Raw genomic sequence first — 12350 nt, forward strand, 5'->3', positions numbered from 1 at the left:
GGAGGGGACTAGGAAGGTCCGTACTGACCGATGGGGACTAGGAAGGTCCGTACTGACGGTTTGGGGACTAGGGAGATCCGTACTGACGGGAAGGGACAAAGGAGGTCCGTACTGATGGGGTGTGGGCTAGAGAGGTCCGTACTGACGGGTTGGGGACTAGGGAGGTCCGTACTGACGGGTTGGGGACTAGGGAGATCCGTTCTGACGGATGGGTACAAGGGAGGTCTGTACTGACGGGAAGGGACAAAGGAGGTCCGTACTGATGGGGTGTGGGCTAGAGAGGTCCGTACTGACGGGTTGGGGACTAGGGAGGTCCGTACTGACGGATGGGTACAAGGGAGGTCCGTACTGACGGGAAGGGACAAAGGAGGTCCGTACTGATGGGGTGTGGGCTAGAGAGGTCCGTACTGACGGGTGGGTACTTGGGAGGTCCGTACTGACGCGAGGGGACTAGGGAGGTCTGTACTGACGGGAGTGGTTTTGGGAGGTCCGCACTGACGTATTGATACTTGAGAGGTCCGTACTGACTAGGGAGGTTCGTACTGACGGGTTGGGGACTAGGGAGGTCCGTACTGACGGATGGGTACAAGGGAGGGTCGTACTGACGGGGTGAGGACTGGGGAGGTCCGTACTGACGGATGAGTACTAGGGAGGTCCGTACTGACGGGTTGGGGACTAGGGAGGTCCGTACTGACGGATGGGTACAAGGGAGGGTCGTACTGACGGGGTGAGGACTGGGGAGGTCCGTACTGACGGATGGGTACAAGGGAGGGTCGTACTGACGGGGTGAGGACTGGGGAGGTCCGTACTGACGGGTGGGTACTTGGGAGATCCGTACTGACGGGAGGGGACTAGGGAGGTCCGTACTGATGGGGTGTGGGCTAGAGAGGTCCGTACTGACTGGTGGGTACTTGGGAGGTCTGTACTGACGGGAGTGGTTTTGGGAGGTCCGCACTGACGTATTGATACTTGAGAGGTCCGTACTGACAGGGTGGGGACTAGGGAGGTCCGTACTGACGGGTTGGGGACTAGGGAGGTCCGTACTGACGGATGAGTACAAGGGAGGGTCGTACTGACGGGGTGAGGACTGGGGAGGTCCGTACTGACGGGTGGGTACTTGGGAGATCCGTACTGACGGGAGGGGACTAGGGAGGTCCGTACTGATGGGGTGTGGGCTAGAGAGGTCCGTACTGACTGGTGGGTACTTGGGAGGTCTGTACTGACGGGAGTGGTTTTGGGAGGTCCGCACTGACGTATTGATACTTGAGAGGTCCGTACTGACAGGGTGGGGACTAGGGAGGTCCGTACTGACAGGGTGGGGACTAGGGAGGTCCGTACTGACAGGGTGGGGACTAGGGAGGTCCGTACTGACAGGGTGGGGACTAGGGAGGTTCGTACTGACGGGTTGGGGACTAGGGAGGTCCGTACTGACAGGGTGGGGACTAGGGAGGTCCGTACTGACGGGTTGGGGACTAGGGAGGTCCGTACTGACAGGGTGGGGACTAGGGAGGTTCGTACTGACGGGTTGGGGACTAGGGAGGTCCGTACTGACAGGGTGGGGACTAGGGAGGTCCGTACTGACAGGGTGGGGACTAGGGAGGTCCGTACTGACAGGGTGGGGACTAGGGAGGTTCGTACTGACGGGTTGGGGACTAGGGAGGTCCGTACTGACGGATGGGTACAAGGGAGGGTCGTACTGACGGGGTGAGGACTGGGGAGGTCCGTACTGACGGGTGGGTACTTGGGAGATCCGTACTGACGCGAGGGGACTAGGGAGGTCCGTACTGATGGGGTGTGGGCTAGAGAGGTCCGTACTGACTGGTGGATACTTGGGAGGTCTGTACTGACGGGAGTGGTTTTGGGAGGTCCGCACTGACGTATTGATACTTGAGAGGTCCGTACTGACAGGGTGGGGACTAGGGAGGTCCGTACTGACAGGGTGGGGACTAGGGAGGTCCGTACTGACAGGGTGGGGACTAGGGAGGTTCGTACTGACGGGTTGGGGACTAGGGAGGTCCGTACTGACAGGGTGGGGACTAGGGAGGTCCGTACTGACAGGGTGGGGACTAGGGAGGTTCGTACTGACGGGTTGGGGACTAGGGAGGTCCGTACTGACGGATGGGTACAAGGGAGGGTCGTACTGACGGGGTGAGGACTGGGGAGGTCCGTACTGACGGGTGGGTACCAGGGAGGTCCGTACTGACGGGTGGGTACTTGGAAGGTCCGTACTGACGTATTGATACTTGAGAGGTCTATTATTCTATAAATAATTAGAACTTGTTTGTTTCAGTTCAGTAACCATGGAACTGACATGATAAATCGACACGAACGTTACTGCTGCGGTCCTATGATAGTAAATTCAAATATTCCTTTTGCATATACTACACAAAAGGACAATTCTTTTCTTTCACATTGCTATACATGCAGTTAAACTATACCAATATCGGAAACATCGGATGGTCCTCAACATTTTTAGTAAAATGTCCTCAATTAAGTTTTGCAATTTCCGACTAGTCTTACCTTTTATCCACGATTTTCCGTCTACAACCTACAGCACCACAGAAACGGGGTGTGATATAAATGCCCCCCCCCCCCCCCCGGACACTGTACCAATACCTGCTAATAATCCACCTTTCACATTTAACCAGTAGAGATGCTTCTTTGTTTTAAAAAGACATTCCTGGTCCTAAGGGATATGTGTAGTTGCTATAGCCACTCATTCAGTGACCAAAAGACTTGTAAAGTAGGATTAGACGCTGCGCGGACATCTCAAAGCCGTCTCCTCATCATGGGTGATTATTTAAGGGCATTATCAAAATGGGAAATGCGAACTATGAGATGAGGAGATGATTGTTATGTCCGATGAGATAAGTAGAACATAAAACATCCCATGAGGGTTACTGATGTTGACCAACCAGGAGATAAGGAACCTAATGAGTGAAAAATCACATTTTGACTTATCATTATATTTTCAAACTACAGCATCTTCGGATCGGAACACCAAAAATAGTTCACAAGCTTCAATTCGTATTTATTACAGAGATACATGACATCACACATATCTATCTTTACTGAAGAAAGTTGACGTCAAACGTTTTTATGACGCCATAGAACAATTTTATCCCAGCACCCATAAGTTCTCTTTTCCCAAGTCCCCTCCCGTCAGTACGGACCTCCCTAGTCCCCTCCCGTCAGTACGGACCTCCCTAGTCCCCTCCCGTCAGTACGGAACTCCCTAGTCCCAATCGGTCAGTACGGACCTCCCTAGTCCCCATCGGTCAGTACGGACCTTCCTAGTCCCCATCTGTCATTATGCACCTCAATAGACCCCTCCGTCAGTACGGACCTCCCTAGTCCCCTCCCGTCAGTAGGGACCTCCCTAGTCCCCTCCCGTCAGTAGGAACCTCCCTAGTCCCCATCGGTCAGTACGGACCTCCCTAGTCCCCTGCAGTCAGTAGGGACCTCCCTAGTCCCCATCGGTCAGTACGGACATTCCTAGTCCCCATCTGTCATTATGCACCTCAATAGACCCCTCCCGTCAGTATGGACCTCCCTAGTCCCCTCGCGTCAGTAGGGACCTCCCTAGTCCCCATCGGTCAGTACGGACCTCCCTAGTCCCCTGCAGTCAGTAGGGACCTCCCTAGTCCCCATCGGTCAGTACGGACCTCCCAAGTCACCTCCCGACAGTACGGACCTCCCAAGTCCCCTCCCGTCAGTAGGGACCTCCCTCGTCCCCATCGGTCAGTACGGACCTCCCTAGTCCCCTGCAGTCAGTAGGGACCTCCCTAGTCCCCATCGGTCAGTACGGACCTCCCAAGTCACCTCCCGACAGTACGGACCTCCCAAGTCCCCTCCCGTCAGTAGGGACCTCCCTCGTCCCCATCGGTCAGTACGGACCTCCCTAGTCCCCTGCAGTCAGTACGGACCTCCCTAGTCCCCATCGGTCATTATGCACCTCAATAGACCCCTCCCGTCAGTACGGACCTCCCTAGTCCCCTCCCGTCAGTAGGGACCTCCTAGTCCCCATCGGTCAGTACGGACCTCCCTAGTCCCCTGCAGTCAGTACGGACCTCCCTAGTCCCCATCGGTCAGTACGGACCTCCCTAGTCCCCATCGGTCAGTACGGACCTCCCAAGTCCCCTCCCGTCAGTACGGACCTCCCTAGTCCCCATCGGTCAGTACGGACCTCCCTAGTCCCCATCTGTCATTATGCATCGCAATAGACCCCTCTCGTCAGTACGGACCTACCAAGTCCCCTCCCGTCAGTACGGACCTCCCTAGTCCCCACCCTGTCAGTACGGACCTCCCTAGTCCCCATCGGTCAGTACGGACCTCCCAAGTCACCTCCCGACAGTACGGACCTCCCTAGTCACCTCCCGACAGTACGGACCTCCCAAGTCCCCTGCAGTCAGTACGGACCTCCCTAGTCCCCATCGGTCAGTACGGACCTCCCTAGTCCCCACCCGTCAGTACGGACCTCCCTAGTCCCCATCGGTCAGTACGGACCTCCCTAGTCCCCTCCCGTCAGTACGGACCTCCCTAGTCCCCTCCCGTCAGTAGGGACCTCCCTAGTCCCCATCGGTCAGTACGGACCTCCCAAGTCCCCTGCAGTCAGTACGGACCTCCCTAGTCCCCATCGGTCAGTACGGACCTCCCTTGTCCCCACCCTGTCAGTACAAAGAAACAAATAAACATAATACCCTTCAGATTCAAATTAACTGTATAATTTTCCTATCACCTTCAAATCTATTGTGTACCATTGTATATATAAAGTGCATTGTACTTGAAAAGTACAGGTAGCGCTCATCGCGACAGGTCGTCCATAACAACCTCCCGAACAAAATCCATCAAAATCCTAACTAAAATGTCCAATCTAAGACAAAGCCACAGGGGTAAAGGTGAGACTGAATCTCAGCAAGCCGTACAGCAAGTTAGTTCAGTGGATCAAACATCAACAAAGTCAAAATCTTCGACTGATAGCGACACTACCCCGACACCGGAGAATCAAGCGACAGCCATGTCGGTGAGCATGTTCGATGACATGAAAACATATATTAAAAAAATCACTCAAAAAGCAAATGGGATGTGCGGTGAAGTCTGCATCTGTTGTAACTTTGATCAATCTATGATAGTATGACGTTCAGCGACACTCGTATTATTTCTTAGATCTGAAGTTGCTATTTATAGAATCACGTGAGTGTCATGTGACTAAATGTTTTCGTAAATTACCACTTTATAAACAAAGCGCACATGAAACTAACAAGCCAATGTTCGTGAGATTATGTATCTCTGTTGACTCTCAACACCGACTGAAATACAAATGTAGGTATGTCAGGTAGAATCAGTGTTATTTAATTTTGACGTGTAGCGCTATAATTATCCATGACGTGTACCGGTAGTATAGATTACGTGATTTGTACACTCCGCAAGGAACAGTGAGCCATAATGCCGACAAGTGAGTACCTGTATTGGTGTATGGTCAAATAGTTTTCGTGAATTGTTCGACTGAAGATAAAATCTGAGAACTACGTATGATTTATGATGCCATTAGAAACATGTCCTTGTGTTGACGTGTTATTCTCTCACATCAACCATGTTCACACGTGAGTTACCTCCCTTCCTTGGGCTAGTTAGAGGACAGGTCAGTTGATGGCTATATTAACACATCCAATTCTGGCCATGGTAATACTGTTTGATTTAGGATACCAATGGTGGTTGTAGCTTGTGGAAACGCTTCCATATCTACTTTGTTTTTATTATTGTATGTTTTCATACAATCTCTTTTTCCCACAAACATTAAAAATATTCAATTCAGAAGTGATGGTGAGGTGAAATGGGGTTAAACATCGCGTCCAAGATTATTGCACTTATATAGCGACGTGCATGCACGTGTGTGTGTGTGTGTGTGGCTGCTTGTACTAGTCCGGACTGATGCCGATTTATAGTGCTAGCCCACTGAGATACCATGCATCGGTTTAACATGAATACCCCACTCAGACACAGTATACTGACTCCGAGCCGACCAGTCCTTGTTTTAGCCCCTTAATGCCGAGCGCCAGACAGGTACCAAGTACCATCTTTTAACGTCTTTTGGTATGACGCGACAGGGGATCGCACCCCGGACCTTCCGCACTCCGGGCGGACGCTCTACCACTAGACCACGGAGGCGGTCACAGTAGGTGATGAATCAATGTATGATATAGATAACAACCTTGACAACAATATTAGTGCTTATTTTGAAAAAACACTGAATGTGGGTGACAAATTCAGAATAGTATCAGCAAATTACATGCGCCTAGCAGATAAAAGAAAACGTAAAGAAGTGATGAACCTTTGTCGAAAGAAGTAATTTTCTATCATATGTCAACAAGACATTCATATTTCTAAGGATGGACGAAACAATAAGGAGAAATGAATGGGGATTTATATCACACCCCGTTTCTGTGGTGCTGTAGGTTGTAGACGGAAAATCGTGGATAAAAGGTAAGACTAGTCGGAAATTGCAAAACTTAATTGAGGACATTTTACTAAAAATGTTGAGGACCATCCGATGTTTCCGATATTGGTATAGTTTAACTGCATGTATAGCAATGTGAAAGAAAAGAATTGTCCTTTTGTGTAGTATATGCAAAAGGAATATTTGAATTTACTGTCATAGGACCGCAGCAGTAACGTTCGTGTCGATTTATCATGTCAGTTCCATGGTTACTGAACTGAAACAAACAAGTTCTAATTATTTATAGAATAATAGACCTCTCAAGTATCAATACGTCAGTACGGACCTTCCAAGTACCCACCCGTCAGTACGGACCTCCCTGGTACCCACCCGTCAGTACGGACCTCCCCAGTCCTCACCCCGTCAGTACGACCCTCCCTTGTACCCATCCGTCAGTACGGACCTCCCTAGTCCCCAACCCGTCAGTACGAACCTCCCTAGTCCCCACCCTGTCAGTACGGACCTCCCTAGTCCCCACCCTGTCAGTACGGACCTCCCTAGTCCCCAACCCGTCAGTACGAACCTCCCTAGTCCCCACCCTGTCAGTACGGACCTCCCTAGTCCCCACCCTGTCAGTACGGACCTCCCTAGTCCCCACCCTGTCAGTACGGACCTCTCAAGTATCAATACGTCAGTGCGGACCTCCCAAAACCACTCCCGTCAGTACAGACCTCCCAAGTACCCACCAGTCAGTACGGACCTCTCTAGCCCACACCCCATCAGTACGGACCTCCCAAGTCCCCTGCAGTCAGTACGGACCTCCCTAGTCCCCATCGGTCAGTACGGACCTCCCTAGTCCCCGCCCGTCAGTACGGACCTCCCTAGTCCCCATCGGTCAGTACGGACCTCCCTAGTCCCCTCCCGTCAGTACGGACCTCCCTAGTCCCCTCCCGTCAGTAGGGACCTCCCTAGTCCCCATCGGTCAGTACGGACCTCCCAAGTCCCCTGCAGTCAGTACGGACCTCCCTAGTCCCCATCGGTCAGTACGGACCTCCCTTGTCCCCACCCTGTCAGTACAAAGAAACAAATAAACATAATACCCTTCAGATTCAAATTAACTGTATAATTTTCCTATCACCTTCAAATCTATTGTGTACCATTGTATATATAAAGTGCATTGTACTTGAAAAGTACAGGTAGCGCTCATCGCGACAGGTCGTCCATAACAACCTCCCGAACAAAATCCATCAAAATCCTAACTAAAATGTCCAATCTAAGACAAAGCCACAGGGGTAAAGGTGAGACTGAATCTCAGCAAGCCGTTCAGCAAGTTAGTTCAGTGGATCAAACATCAACAAAGTCAAAATCTTCGACTGATAGCGACACTACCCCGACACCGGAGAATCAAGCGACAGCCATGTCGGTGAGCATGTTCGATGACATGAAAACATATATTAAAAAATTCACTCAAAAAGCAAATGGGATGTGCGGTGAAGTCTGCATCTGTTGTAACTTTGATCAATCTATGATAGAATGACGTTCAGTAACACTCGTATTATCTCTTAGATCTGAAGTTGCTATTTATAGAATCACGTGAGTGTCATGTGACTAAATGTTTTCGTGAATTACCACTTTATAAACATAGCGCATATGACACTAACAAGTCCATGTTCGTGAGATTATGTATCTCTGTTGACTCTCAACACCGACTGAAATAGGTGTATGTCAGGTAGAATCAGTGTTATTTAATTTTGACGTGTAGCGCTATAATTATCCAGGACGTGTACCGGTAGTATAGATTACGTGAGCCATAATGCCGACAAGTGAGTACCTGTATTGGTGTATGGTCAAATAGTTTTCGTGAATTGTTCGACTGAAGATAAAATCTGAGAACTACGTATGATTTATGATGCCATTAGAAACATGTCCTTGTGTTGACGTGTTATTCTCTCACATCAACCATGTTCACACGTGAGTTACCTCCCTTCCTTGGGCTAGTTAGAGGACAGGTCAGTTGATGGCTATATTAACACATCCAATTCTGGCCATGGTAATACTGTTTGATTTAGGATACCAATGGTGGTTGTAGCTTGTGGAAACGCTTCCATATCTACTTTGTTTTTATAATTGTATGTTTTCGTACAATCTCTTTTTCCCACAAAAATTAAAAAATTTCAATTCAGTAGGTGATGGTGAGGTGAAATGGGGTTTAACATCGCGTCCAAGATTATTGCACTTATATAGCGACGTGCATGCACGTGTGTGTGTGTGTGTGGCTGCTTGTACTTGTCCGGACTGATGCCGATTTATAGTGCTAGCCCACTGAGATACCATGCATCGGTTTAACATGAATACCCCACTCAGACACAGTATACTGACTCCGAGCCTACCTGTCCTTGTTTTAGCCCCTTAATGCCGAGCGCCAGACAGGTACCAAGTACCATCTTTTAACGTCTTTTGGTATGACGCGACAGGGGATTGCACCCCGGACCTTCCGCTCTCCGGGCGGACGCTCTACCACTAGACCACGGAGGCGGTCACAGTAGGTGATGAATCAATGTATGATATAGATAACAACCTTGACAACAATATTAGTGCTTATTATGAAAAACACTGAATGTGGGTGACAAATTCAGAATAGTATCAGCAAATTACATGCGCCTAGCAGATAAAAGAAAACGTAAAGAAGTGATGAACCTTTGTCGAAAGAAGTAATTTTCTATCATATGTCAACAAGACATTCATATTTCTAAGGATGACGAAACAATAAGGAGAAATGAATGGGGACAAAGTATTATAGCGCCTTACAAGATAAATGCAAGATGAGTTACCATTTTGTTTTGTAATACTTTAGAAATAAAAACCCATACATTTAAACAAGATATTAATGGCAAATATCACAATAAAAGGCATAAGGTTAACTCTGACTAGTAATATTTATGGCCCAAAACTGCTTTTTACTATACTTTTTTCAATAATATTGACGGATTTGAAAACGAATCACTGATAATATGCGAATATCTTAACTTGGTACTCAATCCAGATGTCAATTTGGAAAATTATAAGTATATCAACAATCCCAAAGCAAGAAAGTTTGTACTTGAAAAAGCAGAAAGCTTTGATCTAATTGATATTTAGAGAGAAAAAAAGTCAAGATGAAAAAAAAACAGATGGTAGAAGAAAACCCAAAACAACAAGCTAGACTTGACTTCCTTTTGGTCTCACAAGACATTGCAAATATACTAATGATTATTCAAATATACCAGGATACACTCTGATCACTCTGCAATTCCGTATACGTTGACTTTTTCGAATACGCTTAGCAAAGAAAGAAGTGGTGGCTACTGGAAGTTGAATACATCTTTACTGTTTAACAATGAATATATCCAAATAGTGAAGGAAACACTAGAAGAAACAAAGCTGGAATATTCAAATAGTAAATATTCCAAAGATGAAGCGAGTAAAACCGAAGGCCTAAACTTAGAATTAAATATCAGTGATACTATTGTTTCAGAAACATTTTTGATGAAAGTGAGAGGCACATCAATATTTTTGCCACTTATACCCAAAATGAAGAAAGTAAAACGTTAGAGGAAAAGATAAAGCAAATAGAAGAGGAAATTATGGAAAATTTTCAGAATATAAGTGAATCAAAGCTGTCAGACTTGTCTTAATATTAAGTAATTTTTGAAAATCTGAAAGAAGAAGAATAAAGAGTGATACAAATAATAACAGAATCCAGTGGTACGAGGTAGGAGAGAAACAATCAAAATATTGTTGGCATCTTGAAAAAAGGAACTATATCAATAAACTAATTAACAGTATTATAACTGAAAAAGGGGAGTTTTTAACCGATAATTTATTACAGAAACTGAATACACCAAACCTGTGTAAATCTCAGTTTGATGATTTAGAAGACATGATGAACACTTATCCAGTCAGTGCCGAGGAGATGCAGAGCCGTGATTGCTGCCCGGGCGGTCACACGAGATACTGAGTTCAGTGCAACCTTGTGGCCTTATGTGACATGACAACGAACAATTTTCAATGCATTTGTACAACCACAACATGTGACTATCGAGCTCCAAAGTTTCATATTTGTATCTATGATATTTAATGAAATATATCGACTTTATTAGGTGCTAAATTAATTTTAATTTACTAAAAATCTACCTGCGCGTTTCTTTTTTTTCTTTTTTTCTTTTTTTTTTTTGGGGGGGGGGGGAGTGTATGACAAATAACAAAAACCCAGGTATTGATGGATTCCCAGTATAGTTTTTTAATTTTTTATCTGGAAGGATCTTGGATTATACATGTATATTACAGAAACATTTAGAAAGAACACGTTAAGTCAAACAATGAACAGCGGCGTCATTACCTGTATACCCAAAGGCACGTACGACAAACACATTCTCATAACTCGACCAATTACTCTCTTCAATTCATTGTATAAAATTTTAAGTAAATTTATAGCAAAAAGAATTAAAACGACACTTAATACTCTCATACATGAAAACCAAACTGGCCTTATCCCTTGAAGATGTATCAGCGAAATCATACGACTATTTTATATCTTGTTTGAAACAAAATTACAAAATACGCCTTGATTACTATTTCTTATAGACTTTTTGATACCATTTCAAAACAATTTACCATGTTGACACTGGAAAAGTTTGGCTTAGGACCTAATATGAGAAAATAGATATTACATACTTATAAATAATGCTTCATCTTGCATCATACAACATGGACACCTGTCTTCATTCTTCTATAACGAAAGGGGATGTAGACAAGCAGACCCATTGTCTCCATATCTATTCCTTCTCATTGCAGAAACTTTGGGAATGATGATTCGTGATAATAGAGCAATAAAAGGTATCAGCCTGAATAATGTGGAACATAAACACGGACAATATGCTGATGATACAAAAATATGTCTAAATGGGACTGATGAAAGTTTAAGTACGGCTATTGGCACATTTTTAGGTGAAAATCGACCTGCAGTGCTCGTGCCAACTGGCGGACGTTCTGTGGTTCTTGTGGTCCTGTGGTACATATATGTTCGATTGGGTTTAGATGTGGACGCCTGGAGAGCCATGGCAGGACGTTGTGATTCCTGACAAAAGCTGTCGAGCGTTGTCATAATGGGAAGGACGTGTGACCGTAGAATCTCATGCGTGAAGCGTTGTTCCATTTGATACCAGTGTAGGATATTTCTGCCAACATCATCACATTACCAGCACCAAGTCTGTCCACTTACTCCATGCAGTTTCGTACATAACGTTTCCCGCGACGCCTGTACCATCTGCACGGCGAAGCATACTCGTCACTAAACCAAACGTTTCTCCATCGCAGTTGTGGCCATACTCTATGATTTGGACATCATTGACGTCGTAGCCGGTGATGCTGGTCCGTCCGTAGTTGTAGAGGTGGCCGTGGTGGTTTTGTGACGTCACCGTATGAATCTGTCCTGTGCTCTGGTAGTGATCTGGGAAGGTCACGTGTTGTCCCATGTGGCTGATAATGTCCAGTCTTGTAATGATGCTTGGTGCCACGAGGGACAACTGCTGAAGATGATTCTCCTGTTTGCAGCCGGCTGATGGCCTTGCTGCGTTGGGCTTCCGTCCGTCGTGGCATGTTTTCGCTGTTCACATGCTGTAGGGGGCAAAGGTGGCCCAGTCGTCTAAGGCGCCGCGATTCGCTGTGCAGAGTTGCGTCCCTTTGGCACGCCAGAAACCTATGATTGTGGGTTCGAATCCCGGCTCGCTCCAATTATGTTTCTAGGTTTGTCAGCACCATACCCCTGCTCGTTGGTTTCACCGAAGTGGTAAACGTCTGAGACCTGCATCACTTCGGGCTTTCCTCCCACATTAAGCTGCGTTAAACCCAACTCACGCACTCACTCACTAACTGA

The 12350-nt window shown here is 46.8% G+C and overlaps 1 protein-coding gene and 1 pseudogene across 1 annotated transcript; one reads left to right on the top strand and one right to left on the bottom strand.

Moving 5' to 3' along the window:
- The window catches only part of LOC124119075, a 61184-nt pseudogene that overhangs the window by 20869 nt on the left and 27965 nt on the right, over positions 1-12350 (top strand).
- On the bottom strand, positions 305-11949 carry LOC125377584 (cell surface glycoprotein 1-like). Its single transcript, XM_048391555.1, has 2 exons — positions 11674-11949; positions 305-2260 (listed from the first exon to the last, which is right to left on the bottom strand). The coding sequence occupies exons 1-2, from the start codon at positions 11947-11949 to the stop codon at positions 305-307; spliced, it is 2232 nt and encodes a 743-aa protein (XP_048247512.1).

Source organism: Haliotis rufescens, unplaced genomic scaffold, assembly GCF_023055435.1.
Source record: "Haliotis rufescens isolate VD_foot unplaced genomic scaffold, xgHalRufe1.0.p SCAF_10, whole genome shotgun sequence".
Lineage (NCBI taxonomy): Eukaryota > Metazoa > Mollusca > Gastropoda > Lepetellida > Haliotidae > Haliotis > Haliotis rufescens.

Coding starts and splice junctions, on each gene's coding strand:
- LOC125377584 (XM_048391555.1), bottom strand. CDS start 11,949: ATGGGACAACACGTGACCTTCCCAGATCACTACCAGAGCACAGGACAG. Junction 2,261..11,673: donor AGTGGACAGACTTGGTGCTG/GTAATGTGATGA, acceptor AATTATTTATAG/AATAATAGACCTCTCAAGTA.